At 52.8% G+C, this 17,081-nt stretch overlaps 8 protein-coding genes across 8 annotated transcripts; 5 read left to right on the top strand and 3 right to left on the bottom strand.

Annotated features, from left to right (window-relative positions):
* Nucleotides 1–299: 299 nt before the first annotated feature.
* On the bottom strand, nucleotides 300–1,274 carry A1O5_03188 (uncharacterized protein; the record flags this gene model as incomplete). The annotated part of the gene is made up of 2 exons (XM_007743801.1): nucleotides 300–948; nucleotides 1,006–1,274. 2 exons carry the CDS (start codon nucleotides 1,272–1,274, stop codon nucleotides 300–302), a joined length of 918 nt encoding a protein of 305 aa, XP_007741991.1.
* A 638-nt stretch (nucleotides 1,275–1,912) lies between these two features.
* Nucleotides 1,913–3,176, top strand: A1O5_03187 (carboxy-cis,cis-muconate cyclase; the record flags this gene model as incomplete). Its single annotated transcript, XM_007743800.1, has 4 exons — nucleotides 1,913–2,056; nucleotides 2,141–2,249; nucleotides 2,301–2,771; nucleotides 2,818–3,176. The coding sequence occupies 4 exons, from the start codon at nucleotides 1,913–1,915 to the stop codon at nucleotides 3,174–3,176; spliced, it is 1,083 nt and encodes a 360-aa protein (XP_007741990.1).
* A 495-nt stretch (nucleotides 3,177–3,671) lies between these two features.
* Nucleotides 3,672–5,381, top strand: A1O5_03186 (uncharacterized protein; the record flags this gene model as incomplete). Its single annotated transcript, XM_007743799.1, has 1 exon — nucleotides 3,672–5,381. The coding sequence occupies one exon, from the start codon at nucleotides 3,672–3,674 to the stop codon at nucleotides 5,379–5,381; it is 1,710 nt and encodes a 569-aa protein (XP_007741989.1).
* Nucleotides 5,382–6,072: 691 nt separating this feature from the next.
* A1O5_03185 (uncharacterized protein) lies at nucleotides 6,073–6,824 on the bottom strand (the record flags this gene model as incomplete). The annotated part of the gene is made up of 2 exons (XM_007743798.1): nucleotides 6,073–6,612; nucleotides 6,696–6,824. 2 exons carry the CDS (start codon nucleotides 6,822–6,824, stop codon nucleotides 6,073–6,075), a joined length of 669 nt encoding a protein of 222 aa, XP_007741988.1.
* Nucleotides 6,825–7,395: 571 nt separating this feature from the next.
* Nucleotides 7,396–8,778, top strand: A1O5_03184 (uncharacterized protein; the record flags this gene model as incomplete). The annotated part of the gene is made up of 2 exons (XM_007743797.1): nucleotides 7,396–7,472; nucleotides 7,659–8,778. 2 exons carry the CDS (start codon nucleotides 7,396–7,398, stop codon nucleotides 8,776–8,778), a joined length of 1,197 nt encoding a protein of 398 aa, XP_007741987.1.
* A 350-nt stretch (nucleotides 8,779–9,128) lies between these two features.
* Nucleotides 9,129–9,941, top strand: A1O5_03183 (uncharacterized protein; the record flags this gene model as incomplete). The annotated part of the gene is made up of 1 exon (XM_007743796.1): nucleotides 9,129–9,941. One exon carries the CDS (start codon nucleotides 9,129–9,131, stop codon nucleotides 9,939–9,941), a length of 813 nt encoding a protein of 270 aa, XP_007741986.1.
* Nucleotides 9,942–12,095: 2,154 nt separating this feature from the next.
* A1O5_03182 (uncharacterized protein) lies at nucleotides 12,096–14,872 on the top strand (the record flags this gene model as incomplete). The annotated part of the gene is made up of 4 exons (XM_007743795.1): nucleotides 12,096–12,162; nucleotides 12,220–12,310; nucleotides 12,367–13,625; nucleotides 13,680–14,872. The coding sequence occupies 4 exons, from the start codon at nucleotides 12,096–12,098 to the stop codon at nucleotides 14,870–14,872; spliced, it is 2,610 nt and encodes an 869-aa protein (XP_007741985.1).
* A 526-nt stretch (nucleotides 14,873–15,398) lies between these two features.
* Nucleotides 15,399–15,974, bottom strand: A1O5_03181 (uncharacterized protein). Its single transcript, XM_007743794.1, has 2 exons — nucleotides 15,906–15,974; nucleotides 15,399–15,860 (listed from the first exon to the last, which is right to left on the bottom strand). Exon 2 carries the CDS (start codon nucleotides 15,714–15,716, stop codon nucleotides 15,510–15,512), a length of 207 nt encoding a protein of 68 aa, XP_007741984.1. The 5' UTR covers nucleotides 15,717–15,860; nucleotides 15,906–15,974; the 3' UTR covers nucleotides 15,399–15,509.
* Nucleotides 15,975–17,081: the final 1,107 nt, after the last annotated feature.

Here is a 17,081-nt window from a genome sequence, read left to right as displayed (position 1 = left end):
GGAATGAAGGATCACAGTTCAGAAACGGGAAAATGCAAAACATTGTCAGATGAGAATGCAGCGTCCCAAGGGGTCATGGGAAGAGTTAAAACGCCCTTTGGGGCACGGAAAGTAAGCTTCAGGGATTGCTAATCAGTCGTGGTGATCATATATGATATTTTCATGTTCAGCATGACTATGAGGCTCCGTCCACAGCGTCGAGGGCGTTCAAAAAACCCGCTCCCTCGTGCCAATCATGCGCATTCAAGAGAAAGACAAACACCAGAACCCCAAGTACAAGTAACCCTCGCGGAAGATGCTTAGAACACGGTATGGACCCAGCCCGCCTTCTGGCCAGGCTTCAGGGGAGGCAGCGTGACGTTGTACTCCAGATCCAGTTCGGCCTTAGGGTCATTGGATGGCTTGAAGTCGAGCAACAGGTCATCCTTGACGGCGCAGACAGAGTCACTGGTCACATAAGGGTCATCCCGGGGATATAGCTGGGTGGTGAGAGATTTGTAGCCGTCGGCGCTGATCATGAGATGGATGTGAGCCGGTCTCATCGGATGGCGGTCCATGAGTTTCAGCAAGACGCCAGCTGGACCATCGGTTGGGAGCGAGTATGCGGTCGGGTGGTAGCAATAGTAGTAGTATTCGCCGTTTTCGTTGGTCCTGAACTTACCGCGCAGGTTGTTGACGGACTGGTTGTCATCCTGGAAATCGTACTTGCCGTTCGCTGAGGCTTGCCAGATGTCCACAATGGCATTGGGAATGGGCTTGCCGGTCTTGTAATCGCTGACCACGCCGTGCATGCGGGTGAGTCTGCCGGTCGGGTATGGGTCTTGAACAATGCTATCACCAAGCTCGCGGAAAGGAGCGTGGGGGCTCCAGAACGGGCCCAGGATTGTGGACGACGTTGGGGTTTCATCACTGTCAAGCATGATTTTGTTGGCTACCTCATCGACCAGTCTAGAATGCAATGGTTAGCTCTCGAGGGTCGACATAGTCAAAGAAGTCTTCACGTACGACTCAATGCCGAGCACATCGCAAATTCGCTGTCCTTCGTTGCGCTTGGAATCGCTGATCTGGCCGATGGCGTTGACAAACTGGACACCTCGCATCCATTCTTCAGGCGAAAGCTCCGTTTCGCGGATGAAGTCGTGGAGATGGCGGATCAAGTTTCCCAGGACAAATCTGGCTCGCTCGGGGGTCTTGGGACCCATGGCCTGGAGGAGGCTGTCGGTGAAGTTGGGATCATATTTGTGAGCTGCCGTTCCATTCGCCGTCCCGTTCATGTTGCCGGTGAAAGGGTGTATATGTGTACGTGGAGAGACTTGAGTGTGTGTCGTATAAGAGAGAAGGAGAGCTCGAAGCACACAGCACCAAGATGAAGACCGCTGGTTACAAGACAAAGGCTGGACAAGGGAGAAGTGAAGTGGACGTAAGCTGAGAGGAGTGAAGTAGGCAAGAAGACTCCTGCTAATTCCAGGGCCATGGCGGCAGCAGTATATATAAGGCAGCGACAGGCGGCTCTTGACGTCGTTCAATTCTCCCCTCGCCTCCGCGATTTTGATCCCGGAGAACCCTTTCGTTCTCGGAATCGAATACTTCCACGCACTGAACCAATTACCAGGGTGCTAAGTCTAAGCAGGACGGCACCCACGGCATGAGGGTCGTTCTCGTGTCGGCAAGTTCGTGCCGCCTCACACTGCGTGCCTGGAAAGTTGCAAAAAGTCGGTAGTTGAAGTGCTGCACGAATCGAGTTCTTCCCGGCAATCAAATTCGGCATCTCCCAATTTCTCGCTTTGCGGGTTGTCCGGGGCTGATTTTGCCACATCAGATCCCCACGTCGATCGACAGGCTTGAAATAGCCATGTGACTTGGCGAGTTGGGTTCTTGAGAATAGGCCACAAAGGTGTTCGGGGTGTCCAAAATGAAACACCATCTGATGATAGGGACATGGACACCGCCGGGCGCGATTTTCACAGTCGAGTTCGACGATGAAGCATGGACCCTGACTTTGGTCAAGAAAACATCCATTCCCGTGGATGAGCCGATATCATGGATGACATTCGATGTGAGTGCAAAGTCCACCAGAGAGATGGCGAGCACAGGCCCCCCTCGAATTTTGCTCTACTGACAACAACACCCCTCGGAGCAGCATGCACGGCAAAACATCTACGGGGCTTCGATGAAGAAATGGTCTTGTCATGCCGTCAAAGCACCAGATAACATCGCGCGTGAGGTTTCGTTTCCGATGAATCATGATCGTAGGTTGGCCAGCTTGCTGCCAGGCTTGATGGTGGGCTGACGACGGGCAGCTCGGGCTCAGAGCGCCGACACCAGGACGAGAGCGATATTTGTGCTGGCAGCCAAGAAGCCGCCCTATTGCGTCTATGGCAATCCATTCTACGAACATGCGGGCTACGGTAACGTCTTCTCCGTCGACGACAAGGGCAAACTCGACAAGAATATCCAAAACTACGAATACTGCGAACAGTCTGCCATCCATGGAATGGTCTTTGACCCGACCGAGACCTATCTGTACTCCGCCGACATGTGGGCCGACAAGATCTGGACGCACAAGAAAGCGAGCGATGGCACCCTCACCCTGGTCGGCAGCGTCGATGCACCCTCGGCAGGCGATCATCCTCGATGGGTGGAGATTCATCCCAGTGGCCACTATCTCTACGTGCTGATGGAAGCCGGGAATCGGCTGGGGGTCTACGTGGTCGACGAGAAGACACACCTCCCCGTCTTCACGCAAAACCTCTTTCCGCTTGTTCCTCCAGGTACGCGCTGGATTCCCGCCGTATCATTCGGGCTAATGAGAAGCAGGTGTTCGGGATCTCAAGAAGATGTACAGATCGGACGTGGTATTTTGTGCGCAGAGTGGGAAGTATCTCTTCGCAACCGCGCGGTCGAACTCATTCAGCGTGACGGGCTATATCAGCGCCTTCAAACTTGGACCGCAGGGCCAGATTGAGAGACAGTTATGTATCAGCCCGACGCCCAATAGCGGAGGTCACTCAAACGCGGTGAGTCCTTGTCCTTGGACGGACGAGTGGTTGGCTTTGACGGATGATCAAGACGGATGGGTGGAAATCTACCGTTGGCACGACGAGTATCTTTCCAGAGTCGCTCATTTGGACATCAAAGAGCCCGGCTTCGGCATGAATGCCATCTGGTACGACTAGCTCGAGGCTTCTCTCTGTAGCATCCTGTACCGCGTACGGCTGTACTGAACGTGTAAACGTGGAAGACTGGTTCACGGTTCTCGCTTCGCGCTCGTGGCGGATAAAAAGTCTTCCGCTCTGGCATCCCACAGCAGCGTTTGATGCCAACGTCTGCCCCGCCGCGGGCATCTTCCGATGCAGTTTGCAGTTGGTTACGTATTACGGAGGACCGTAGGCATCGAAGTTCGGCAAATACTTGGTACACTTCACGCACACTTGCCGTGACCATCTCGAAGATTTTCTCAGATTGTATTGCCTACTTGTAAATGTCCACAGAGGCTCTCTGGAGAAACACTTGAATGTGTCTGTGGTGCCACTTGAATCACGAAAAGGGCCAAGGCAGAGTAAATTACCGCTACATACCCACGGTCTCGCCACGGGCGACGTGGAAGAGACAGTTTCTCACATTGTGTTGGTTCGGTTTCAACTGACAACGGGGCCTTGTGAGTTGCCGTCATGCCCTCCTCAAGCCCCGTTCGCGGGTTGCTGTTCGTGACCATGCAGCCCAAGGAGACATTGTCGCTCGATCTCTTCCATGACTGGTACAACAATGAACATGGACCCAATCGAACCCGCCTGTCGTTCATGCCGAATGGGTTTCGATATCGAGCCACAGACTTGCCAGAGCCCAATGCCGGCACTCGCGCCCATCCCGAGTTCCTGGCCACCTACGATGCCACCGACATGCACCAGTTCACCGAACAGCCATACCAGTATCTGCGAGCACCACCCGGCAAAACGCGGCGAGAAATCGACGTCATGGCCCAGATCTGGGTGGATCGGTTGACGCTGGATTTTGTCGGCGAGCGGGTCAACGACAAGACCTTCGTGAAACTCGAAGCGCCAGAAAATTTCCGGGAGAACGAACAAGGGAATGCCCTGACCACACTCAGATTGCTCCTCGCTCCGGAACAAGTCTCGAGCGTTGGGGACTGGATCCAGACCACTGTCCTCCCAAAGGTGCAAGACATCCCCGGTTGGAGGAGGACGTCGTGGTACCAGACGTCCTATCTTGAACCACGCGAAGACGGACAGGTCGATTTTGTTCTGATCAACGAATTCACGCCGTCCACCGACCCCAAGGCATTACTCCCCACATTCCAAGCGCTACCCGTGGACGTTGCGGACAGCAAGGCACGCACGTATGAACTCTTCTACACCTTTGGAACTGCAGCTCGCCACCTGGCAATCGTGGCACCGTGGACGTCGCCAGACGGAGTCACCAGGACGCTCCCAAACATTTCGCCATATGGCTCAGCGATAGAATCGACAGTCACCACACGTGACGGCGCAGTCCTGCCCTTCCGCCTGGAAGGCAGTTCCGAACCCAACGCCCCGGTCCTGGTGCTGGTCAATTCGGTCCTAACGACCTGGGGCATCTGGGACGCCTTCCTCGTGCACTTTTTTTCTCGCCCACAAAATCAAAGGTACCGCGTCCTCCGGTTCCTAGCCCGTGGGAGGGTCATCCCCAGTGGCACGACCAGCCCCGTGACTGTGGACCTACAGGCGTCCGACATCATCCAGTTGCTGGACGCCCTGCGCGTTCCTCAAGCGGCGGGCCTCGTCGGCGTGTCCATGGGCGGCGTCACCGCGTTAGCAACGGCCCTCCAATACCCGTCGCGGATCAAGGCCTTCGTCGCGTGCGACACGTCCGCGAAATCACCCGCCGGCAACAAAGACACTTGGGGCCAGCGGATCGCCGTGGCCGCGAAAGAGGGCACCACGCTCCGCCTGGCGTCTCTGTTTGGCGACGAGTCCCCGGACGCCAGTCCGCAGGCCGTCGTGGGCGAAGAGCTCGCGGAGATGACGGTGCGGCGGTGGTTCGTGCCCGAATCCTACGACAATCCCGAGCTCGTCCCGGAAATCGCCCGCGTCAAGCGCATGGTCTACACCAACTCGCTACCTGAGTTCCGTCGGGGCGTCGAGACTCTGTTCAACTACGACTACACGGGTCTCCTGGCCGGGTACAAGGGCCGAGGCGCGTTCTTGGTTGGTGCCGGCGACGGCGTGCTGCCAAAGGGCATGGAGAAGCTGTCGAAAGAGCTGGGTTCGGCAGAAGGGAACACGGCTATTTTCAAGCTCGTCGAGGGCGCGGGACATCTACCCATGGTCGAGAAACCGAAGGAGGTGGCTGATTTTGTGGGAGACTTTTTGAACGCTCCGTAACCCACTAACTTAAACTTTAGACCTGACAAAGTTGAATATACGGACCAAAAACATATTCTGGCACATATGCTTTCGCAGATGCAAGTCTTTGGCCACAGTCTACTGTTGATCGGGGATCGACTCGGACATCCCCCGCAACGTGCGTGGATCACGCCGAAGCGCTATCCGATACAATTCTTGAGCAGTTTGACTTGATGTGCAGTTTCGCCAACAGGACGGTTGTGTCAATGGTCTTCGCCCTTTTAGTGCTACTTTTCAAAGTTCACCAGCCGTCAAAACGCCCAAATATCTTGTACAAGATCGCTCTTTTCCAAGATCTTTCGGCGACATACCAGACCCGGTTGGAGTCAATTTTGTGCACTTTCTGGCGGAGAGCGGATGAGGAAGCCGGGCTTGTTTTGGTTTGAGCTGAGCCACTACCTGGCTCCGTATATGGATTAAACAGGTGCCCATATTGCTTGAGAACGAAGGACCTATCTGCCATATACGGTTTTATCCTAGAGGGTGAGCGAAGGCCGCTTTAACCCGAGCTCTAACTGAGCCTTTGGCTGACTATGACTGAGCGCTTCCCGAGCGAAGACGAAATTATCTTCATATTAGGAATAGAGTCTTGAGCGATAAACTAATTAGAGGATTCGTGATCGTCCACAGCACGCGGTAGCATCTTTTCACTAAATACATATAGAATAGGCTATTTACTAGCAGCAGCCACAGCCTCCTTGTCAGCGGCCAATATCTTCTGTATGGCTGGCCTATTCATGCAGCGGTCCCACCAAGCACTCACAGCTTTGCGACTGAGGATGACATCTCCGTACCCGCACGCGAAAAGTCTTTGGATCAGTGGAGTGTAGTAGATATCCGTGAGAGTGAAGGCATTTCCCGCCATATAGTCTTTGTGCTGTAAGAGACGTTCTGCAACATCGAAAAACATCTCGACCGACCGCAGTGCATCTGAAACAACGGCGTCATCGGGAGGCAGCCCCATGAATTTTTTGGCAAATTTCTCAAATGCGATTCTACCTGCAGGCTCTGCGAAGTAGAGCATTTCTGCGGACTGCGCCTGGTCGAACAGCGCTGCAGCCTCGACGTCGGAGTCCGGCGGTAGAAGTGGAAAGGAGTATTTCCTTGCGAGGTATTTGCAGATTGCGCGACTCTCGTAGAGAGTGAACCCTCCGGGGAACGTTATGACGGGTACTTTGCCCCACGGGTGACGTTTCATGTTTTCTTCGGACTGGGTGCAGCGGCGTTAGCGATATACAATTTGCTCACGCAAGGAGAAGCCGCGTCGTCTTCCAGGAGAAACGGTTCACCCACCTTCTGCTCCCTTTTTTGAAGGTTGAGAAGCACGAGTTCGTAATCCGTGAAGCCACCTTCGGCGAGAGTCAGGCGGACACGATCGGTGTTGGTCGAACCGCGAGAGCCATACAGAGTAAAAGCTGGCATTTTCGAGCTGTGCAGTAGTTTCGACACGAATCCAGGGCTGTTGGTGAGGAGCTTCGACATGTGCAAGTACTCATTTCGAGAGAGATCGGGTCAGCCACTCAATATATAAGCCGGTCGAGACAATTGGGCCTCGGAACGCAGCTATGACAATCGCGCCAGTCGCAGGAATGTGGAGCAGTTCATCAAGACCTAGCTGGACGATGGCATCAGTCGCAGGAATACGGAGTGTGCTGGGAGAAGGCTGAAGGATGAAGCCCTTCTGTGAAATAAGCCAGACCACTAGTAATTATGGCCCATCAGAGTAGCCTCCCAGCCCACATAGATTTAGCTAGTTCTAATACACTTTCGTGTCTCATTTCACCCTTCCAGCAGCACGTGCGGTTGGTGGGTTCGCTCTCGCTACCCAATCGAGCTAGCGCTGAAGCCTGCTCCGCAGACCTCGACGACACGCTTGGTGATGAATTAAGTTGCATCATTTGATTCATCTGCTCGGATTTCTTGCTTGCTACGATTCTTCCTCTCGTCTGGAGGGTGTTGAGCGACAAGCGTGAGTGTCCCCCCCGGTCCAACGATGGCCAGAAGCCTTGTCGCTCGCAAACGGAACATCCAATGTAAAACCAAGGTGAAAACTGGTTGTGTAACCTGCAGGTCAGTCCCAAATTCCATCACCGGTCTACACCCCAAGAATGAGAATTTAAACGGGAGGTCAGCTCTCTAGTGACTGTGCTCACTCAACAATAGAAGAAGAAAGGTCAAATGCGACGAGAATAAGCCGTCTTGCCAAAAATGTGTCGACACTGGTCGTACTTGCGATGGCTATGAGTCTCCCTTTAGATTTTTTATCAGTCAGACCATCAACAGCACCCATACTGGCGGCCTCAAGTCAGGGGTTGGCTTACAGGCCATCCGGCCCCCCTTAACTGAGATCCCCCCTCAGGACATCGACCTTCTCAATCGTTACTTCTCAACCAAAACCATGTTCGATGTGAAGCTGGACTGTGATGAAGAAGCCAGGCAGGTCCTCCAAGCCAGCTTGACTGATCCGGCTATACGACACGCAGTCTTGTCTCTCAGAACTCTCCGGGAAGATCGCGAGACGTCCGGAGACGTTCCAGCGTCTGTCGCGCAGCAGACCCCGAGCTATGACTATGGCCTCCGGCAATACTGTATGGCTTTGGGGGGTCTTGCGTCTAACATGTCGTCTCCGAGCTCCAACGGGTTGAAGTCGGCATTACTTTGCTGTCAGGTCTTCATCAGCATTGAGCAAGTGCGGGAGAATTACGCTGCCATGGCCCAGCACATCGTTCGGGGACTCAGGATCATGCACGAGTACCGGGCAAGGCCAAATTTTGTTGCCGCGAATAAATTGGTGCCAGCACACCATGACCAACTACCCTTCCTGGATGTTTTCATCATCAAGCTGTTTGCTGCACCATGCAAGTTCGCGGATCCTCCAGCCACTGCCGATATAGGCGGGACGACGGTGTCTGAATGTTTCATCTCGCCTCGTCAACAGCCTGGTGAATCTCGCACTCTTCGCACGATCGCACCCGACATGCGGACAGAGCTTACGAGGATCGCTGCATCGACGCTTGAATTCCTCGGCAAAGTGTCACAAGTCGAATCGGTGGGAAACGCTCTTCGACTACTATCCGAGAAGGCAGCTTTGCTGGACTCCTTAGAATCGTGGCTTATTGATCTTGAACTCGTTCAGACGCAGATCAGACCTCCTGGCCCCGAGCTTATTTCAGTGTCTTTCATGCGCTTCTTTCACCGGATACTGAAAATCGTTCTCTTGGGGACACTAGACTCCTCACCAGATCTTTATGCCGAGTTTCGGACCGAGAACGAGCGATTGCAGAGCGTAGCGAACAATGTGGGCGAAAGAGTAAAGGCTTATAGAACGTGCAGTGGGACTAGAAGTGGTCGAGGGGAGCGATCTAAAGTGCACTGATGTTCATGGCAAAGTGGCGCAATCTTTGAGAGCCACGCACCTGATTCCTTGTCTCTATTCTCAATCAATGGAATTCGCGAACTACATAGCTAGCAAGTCGAGCAGGGGAAAGCCGGCGGCGCTAACGAACGCTGTTGGACAGAGACTCTGCACACTTCATTCATGTATCACGCTCTTGCACGCTCTCACACCTTCAATTACATCACCTAGCGCATTCCAGGGTGGAAAGAGGAGGAACGAGTCGGTCGGCGTGCGTGCATAAGATTGCATGCGGCTACCATTGAAGTATACAGACCGAACAAACCAATCAGGGACACCCTGTCTCTGAATCGGCCCCCCCCATACCGACCATGGCGGTCAACTTCATAAATGGATGCGCAACCCCGTCGCCCTTTTGTAACGAAGCCTCTTCGTCTCTCCACAAGCTCAAGCAAACGAGGACTCAACGGTACCTTCCATCGTCGAAAGCTATGCATTTCCTCCTCCTCGGCGCGACCGGACGGACCGGCCAGCACGTCGTATCCGAATTACTCTCTCAAGGTCATACAGCGGTAGCCCTCGTACGTACCTCTGGCAGCCTCATCGCCCGTCCTGGCCTCACCGTCGTCATTGGCTCGCCACTATCGAAATCCGACCTGAAAAGCGCCCTCTACGCGGCGCCTTCTCTCACACCTTCTGCAGCGATCATCACATTGAACACAGTCCGCAAGTCCGACAGCCCGTTCGCGCCTCAGGTCTCACCTCCTCGCTTCCTGGCCGACTCGTGCGCCAATGTTTGCGAGGTCCTGGGCCATGCCGCCATTTATCGCATTGTAGTGATGTCGACAGCAGGTGTCGGGGATTCATGGGCTGAACTACCGTGGCTGAGCAAGGCATTCATGGCGTGGACCAACATCAAGTACGCGCTCGAGGATCACGGCCTCGTCGACAAGGAGATTCGGCTGACGAAGATGGATTGGACTCTTGTGAGGGCTTCGAGGCTGCGATTCGACGATCCGATGCAGACGCCGACCGACATGAAGACGGACGTGCAAACGCTGGGCAGCAAGGGTGATGGGATGCGCATGACCGACAGCGTAAGTGTTGCTAGTGTGGCGAGATTCCTGGTCAAGGTTGCGGTCGACGGACTCTTCATCAAAAGCGCAGTGGTTGTGAGGGATTGACGCGGGCCGAGGAAGTCGTGGAATTTGCGGTTCTTGGGGAGTTGCGGCGATGGAAGAAAGCTCCATTTGCTGGCATAGTTGATGAAGGAAGCACAGGTGGGTAGCAAAATTTGAGAGCTTGGAATTCTCCCCGCTACTAGAAAGTGACGAGTGCTAGTGCCAAAGGCTGTCCATATGGAAGCCATCCTCAAACGTTGCTGGCAGGAACGAGGCTGAACGGTTCCAGGCCGAGGACAATGCGCACGGCAATCGACATCTGGCCATCGAGAAAGGCCTCACCTGGTGGAAGTATCCCACTTGTACCTCGCCTTCCGTGGCATTTTGTACTTGTTGCGGTGAAATATGTCGTCTCCCACCGTGCAGAGTTAAAGTACCCTGCTTGTAAGGTGGTGCTTGCAGCTTATGAGGAGAGCTTTCTGTTAAACTAAGGGTTGGGAAGTCACGTGATCCAGCCCAGCCACCCAGTACTGTCTATATAGTCTACCGTAGTCCCCGTACTGAATAACGGAGGACAACCTTTTGATCATTCAACACTTTCCTGTGTCGGATGCAGTAAGCAGATCGTCCAGTTGAACAAGTGGCCGATACTGCAACCCGAGCAGGATTGGCGGATGGAGGGTGAACTCTACAACTACTGAGGAGTCGCCCTCAGATTTTTCAAATGATGGTTATTAACACCCTGTTGGACTTTTTGCTGGCAAAGTTGTATAGCCTCGAAAGAACAACAAAGACCAGCATAACTACGCACTTTGGTCCTTACGGCCGTTACGCGACCGACGCATCCGTCGCTTTTACCCCTTTGCCTTCTCACTCTTCGTTTCCTTCCTTTTTTCCCCTTGCTGGATTGACTTGTGTCCTGGAGTTTAAGGCGGAGCGTCCTGTCATAGTAGCTCGCTATCTGTCTAGCCGCCATTTCAGCGATTTATTTCCTGTTTATATAGACATTTGGCCTGGGTGACGAAAGTAACCCCTGAAGATCCCCCTGAACCGACAGCATGAACGATGGTGTTGATCGTTCTGGCAATGGCTAGTAGAATGGCCATCAAACACGGCTAGTTGGCGATCACGAGGATCGCTGCCACCTTCCGTCTTACCGTAACACGATAGCCGCCGAAGTGAGACCAGGAGACCAGTTCAAGCACATCATGAAGGGGGGTAGATTGGGATCCCCCAGCATCTCAAACAGGTCCCATCGTCTAAAGTTAATAAAAGTTGGTATAGTGATGGAGAAGAAAGAGAGGATGACCCAAAGGCTTAGGAAGACTCCGGGAATGCTCAGTGATCGCTCAGGAAGCAGAAGGTGAGCGGAGGGTGAGCAAAGCGGCGAGCGACTATTACTCAGATTCGGACGAAGGAGGGTACATAGGTTTTTCGCACGAGACTGCCCGAGTACACAATGTCACTGGACTTTGCATACTCTCAGAAAGAGACGTTCACCGTTAGAGTTGGCCCTGACAGGGGCAAAGTTCAACCGCCATGGGACACCCCTGTAAACTCAGCTAGACGTGTTTCATCGAGTCTCGGCCATATCGCTATAGTTCTTGGGCTGCTTTGATCGATCGACATCGGCGGAAAGGGGAAGATGCCACAATCCTACATCTCCATATTCGATTCCTCCTCAAAGGTCTCTAATAGCAAAAATCTCGAAAGAACAAAGAACACAAGATGGTGAGGAAAGGGTAGTCCACGGTCTGTAATGAAATCCGTGCGACACCTCGAAGCGCACAGCGAACACAAAACCTGACGATCGACAAGCCATGGGACAAGGTTGCGACGGGCCAATTTATACTGGATAGGCGTTGCTTGTCCAGGCTTGTCTAACCTACATTTCTGTAACAACGGTTCGAAATGGCAGGTATACTAGTCTTGACTAGTCCTCGTATTCGGGTTTTGCCAATGAGTTGACCTTGTTATTGGTCAACCCCTTGATCACGTCAACGCCCTGCAATATTTGTTAGGTAAGGGACAGTATGAAATACGCTTCATGGGCATTTTGAGTGATATCAATTCTAATGAGTACACCAACATCATCCAGAGGCTCCTAGGCCTTGATGATGGGAGTGTCTTTCCTTGGACTCTGATCCTCGTGCAGCTCTTGCGCGGGATCCTACCTGGGAAATACTGTGTGAGAATGGTGGTTCATATCTCGTCAACATGATCGACCTTAACAATCTAACTGTCGGCTACGTGTCTGGCATCATCGCTGCTGCCATTTTTGTTGGTATGCAGTGTGACGAGCCTCAGTCGCGGATGGCAGACGGCTAATTGCTTGACTCAGTCCAGATATTCGTTCCCACGGCCTTGCCGGTCATTCTTCTTGGGGTCCTCAGGGAAAAGAATTCGGCTGCAACTGCGACGGCAGTTACTTGGTACGTGGAAGCTCTATTTGTCCAAAACGAAGAGTCTCGGTTGATCTCTCTGTTAGGTCTGTTGTCGGTCGGTTCCTGCATTCCTCCTACTGGCCGACGATTCTCTCCGGGGACACTGCAGCGACCTCAAGAGTACCTGTACGTGTCGTGGCCATTGCGACGCTGAAGACTCTCTTCACCATCTTGATCGGTGTTGCTGCCATCGTAACACCACTCGGCCTACACCAAGACATCCTCTCGAGCCAAAGCACAACCCCCTCCACGTTCCATTATGTTGCCGATAAGTCCCAATTTGGTTACGGGACTCCTCCAAGGACCGACCTTCCTTGGAGCCGCATCTGCGGAGCCTTCAGCCCGGTGAATTGTCCAAACTCACCTCAGACTATAACTTATTTCAGTAATGCCACAGGAGAATACTGGTCAGCCGATGACTACGATTCTCATGTACACCAATATGTGATTGATGTGTTCGAAAGCGGCCTTTCAACCATGGACAAATCTGTCGGAAGCATATTTGACATTCAATCAAGATCATACACTTGGTCTCTAATCAACGATAGTCCTAACGCACTAGCACCGGACAACGGATCTTCATACCCTATTACTGCATACCGACAGATTTCGACCATGGTGTTGGAAGACGACTATGTGGCCATTGAAGGCCTAGTGGTGGATATGAAGAATGGTGGAATTGGCTTCAGAAACCATAGTGCACCGCCGATGTCACCATTCGGCAGCACATGGTCTGAAGATCTTCTCTTCGTTGAGCCCGAGTCAATCTGCGTCGATACAAACCTGACCTTGGATTTCACTATCCCCAGTTACGGTTCCTCTACGAATCAAGTCTCAGATCTGGTGCTGACAGATCGAGGGGGCTTTGCCAATCTCATCAAGAAATATCCAGTTTGGGACCGGGGTGATACGCAGAAAAGCCCAGAGCTCTATTTGCGTGCATACAAGGCGGCTTGGATAAACAATGCTTGGTCCATGGCATTCATGAACGTGACGGATTTTGCCAATCAAAGCGAGCCGGGCTCTCATGCCTTTGAATACCTCAACTCACACGTCGGAAAGACATTTCCACTCATGAGCCCCAATTCAACTGGACTCTCGGGAATGTCAAGTTCTCTGGGTCCTGATATCCTCACTACATCAACGCTGTATGGATATTATCTGAATGGTTTGGATCAGGGAACGGGAATCTATGATAACACCAGTTCTCTGTACAACTTTTCCTTGCCATCCGACCTTCCATCAGTCCCACCGCTATATTCAAATCCTTTCGGGATCGATCAGTCAAACTTCTCCAGCGCTGGTAAGTCCAAATCCCTGAGGTTCTTTCTTTTGCTCGCTGAGTAACGGATTGCAGGACTTCTTTGTCAAGGTGCTGGTGGCCAGGATATTGCCAACATCACCAATTTTGCGGCTGCATGTGGACTGCTATATGGAGCGCCACGGCGAAGAGACGGGAGCGAGTCTGTTGTGTTTGAACCTGGCTCGAACTGGACTATCCCGCTTTACTCGTGCATCTCTACCACGAAAGCTTTGATCAAGACTGTTTCCTTTCGTTTCAATGGAAGCGACGACCTCTCAGGATTGAAGGTCACGAACATATCTGACAAGGTATACGTCAACGAGTCTTCCAAGCCTCTGTGGGGGGTTGAGAAGACAGACCAGGTAATCTCGGAAGTTCACATCTTGTGGGGTCTCCTGTCGGGACCCGACCAAGGTAATGTGTCTGTCACCGCGTTGAGAAAAGAATTCCTTTATCTGCCTGGTTATGTTGGTGGAGGGGGCGGAGGTCCGCTGTCCATTGGCTATCAGAACCTGCCTGGTGTCGATTTCCACGCCGATGCTCTTGCGGCCCTCTATAGCATCAGCTCCGCATATTACGGCACCATTATGGACTATTCCGGCAAAACGAATCTGGCCATGTATAGGCTGTGGCAGGATTTGTCTCGCACTCCAGCAACCGCTGCTAAAATATTGAATCTTATTTGGACGGACGTGGCGGCAAATTCGGTCGTTGGGACGAGAAGTTTGCAGCAGCCGCAGCAGCAGCAGGGAAACCTCCAGAAACGCGACGGCAGCTCGGAGCAGGACATCGATGCGAGCTTGTTGGTTCCGGTGACCGTATACCAGCGACGTATCAGGTACCACATGGTGTATGGCATCCCGGCGTTAATGACAGCCTTGGGGACATTTTGCGTCCTCATCGCCGTCCTGGTTGTCTTGTGTCTGGGCCGAGCTGGCACCACAAAGATGCGCAGATATCTTGACCGAACGTCACCAGGGCGCCTCATGACCTCGCAGCCCTACACCAAGTCACCCGAAGCGGAGCCGTCTGGCACAGGCACAGGTAGCTGCCGGTCAACAAAAGAGTGGATTAAAGCTCAAGGCTGGAAACAAATCACTCTTTCCCAGGGCGAAGATGGCTCTATAGTCGTGGAGGATCCGCAGGCCGAGTGTGCACAACAACCCTTGCTGGAAGAAGTCATCACGCAGTATACTGATAAAAGCCCTGTAGTCGAGGCTGTCGAGCCTAAGGACAATAGCTCATAGTATATTTGAGAGTCTAACGAAAGTATATTTTATCGCGGTGTCGGCTTCTTTGCTTCGCTGAAAAACCCCCTGACTTTGACTTGTCTCAATGTCGCCAGAGGCTTGGCGGGTGGCCGCTTTCAACGTCGTCTCCTATCTTAATCCCTCTCTACTTCTCTTCCAACTTATTTTGTTTTTACTTCCTCACCTCTGCGCGCCCTAATATACCTATCGTCCTTTCCTTTAATACCGCCTGTATCTCTCTCCCTAATATACTAGACCCTCTATTCTCGATCCTCGATCTACCTCTAACATCTACCGCGTTATAGGAATCTTCCTCTATCGTATCGAGCTTCCCTCGATTCCCCCTTATGGCTCCGTCAAAGTCTGCCTCGCCTCTTCGCGTGCGCATTGATCACCCTCCCAATCCCCCGACCTTGGCGGCCCCCTCAACACGTTCGAGGAGGACCCTTTTTGGCAAGTTCTAATTGTTCTAAGGCCATTCCTTATCCAACACTTGGCGAGTGTCGGCGACTATTTAACTAGCTGGTATTCCCAAACGCTCGGCAAGGGCAACAAACCCATTCTCATCCTGTTTGATCCGCATGTCCGGAATGTTTTCCTCTCGCAACTCTGGATTTTTTCTTCCAACGGCCTGTCAATATATATTGCATAGAATCCGCACGCTTTGGCACCTTTCAAATCGCTGAGATGCGCGGCCACGAGCCCCACACTCCTCCGGCCTTACGCCCATCTCCTCTGCCGCTCCGAGATATACCTTGGGGTTCGGCTTGAATGATTGGAACATGTCGGAAGTGTAAACATGCTTAAAGGGTATGCTGCTATGCGCGACCAGGGATTCCATCAAGTCGTTATAAGTGTTGCTAAGGGCCACGGTCGAGAATTGCCTATTGAGCAAGTCCAGGCCACGGCAGGTGTCGGGCCAAGGGGGCAGACGGTGCCAGACGAGGCCGAGTTGTTTGAGTTGCGACTCATCCCAGAGCGAACCCTCTTCGATGCGGAGCTCTGAGGTGCTGGCGTCTTTGCGAGGAACGATTAAGCCGAGCTGCGCGAGCAGTTTGTGGAGTGATTCAAAACGATACTTGTCGACGACTCTCCAATCTACGCTGCTGTGTTTTTGCTTTACTGTCGCTAACGAATATCTCCACGTCTTTGTTCCATTCCTGTTCCTGTTAGGGCTTGGATTTGTGGTAATGGTGGTCTAGTTGCCATAACGATCGACTCGAATACATCGACTCTTGCATCGGCTGAGAAACGTGAGCAAGGACGTATGGAAATGAATGTCTGTCTCTCATCTACGACTGGAAGGACAGGACTTTATATGTCGGCACAATCATTCAGCACTGAAGGTTCCTCCAAGTCGTCGCAGCCGCGCACCTCGTTCGGTACAGCTTTCTTCCCATTCCTCCAAATGTGGGCTTTTCAGACACCCTCAAATGGGGCCCCCTTGGTCGAACTCGATGCCGCTCACAATGTACCATTCATTCAACAGTATTGGCCCATCAAGGTCATCGCTCACATTCGCAGCCGGGCACTAGAGGCATTGTTGACAAACGATTGTGCCTGACCGCAGATACTGTGGCTCCTCTAAAACTCTAGGTATGGCTGACGCATGCGGCCCGACATCAGGCAACAGTAGGCAGCAGCAGGCAACTAGGCCCCTTACGGCCCATGCTTGTATAGATGTTTAGGTAGGCTTTGAAATCTAAAACTCCGTAGCATTGTGTTTTCTCTTGTGTGTTGCGAGCCTGAGTGCGGCGGGAAAGGCGATGGAGATTCCGCTCCCATTAGGCTCGGTCAATGCATCGAAATCGACGAGGATTACAGACCCACGCCCGGCTGCGCAACATACACGTCGAGGCTCATACGGCGCGCTTTGGGGGCGTCACGACTCAGTCACAACATGGTACAAGGTCGGGCTTGCGAGACTCCTAAAGCCCATCTCACGCATTGAATGTGCTGGACGTCCTCGAGGTTTGAGAAACGAAATCGAGCGAGGCATGGCTTTTGACCCCGAAAGTCCTATGCGGCACCAGTTGACACACCTCTACTACCCTTCTGATGCTGTAGTGTAGTGGTATCGAAGTACGACAGGACGGCAGTGCTGTTGACATGCGGTCGGTGGCCAGCTTTGCGTCTCGTTTGTGAGAAAAGCCTACGTGTACATGCAGTCTTCACCGGCCCAACTTCCGTCCTCAGTCTATCCCCC

This window comes from Cladophialophora psammophila (genome assembly GCF_000585535.1).
Source record: "Cladophialophora psammophila CBS 110553 chromosome Unknown aczJe-supercont1.4, whole genome shotgun sequence".
NCBI lineage: Eukaryota > Fungi > Ascomycota > Eurotiomycetes > Chaetothyriales > Herpotrichiellaceae > Cladophialophora > Cladophialophora psammophila.
Note: the sequence above shows the minus strand (reverse complement) of the source record. Positions and strands in the feature narration are given on the sequence as shown.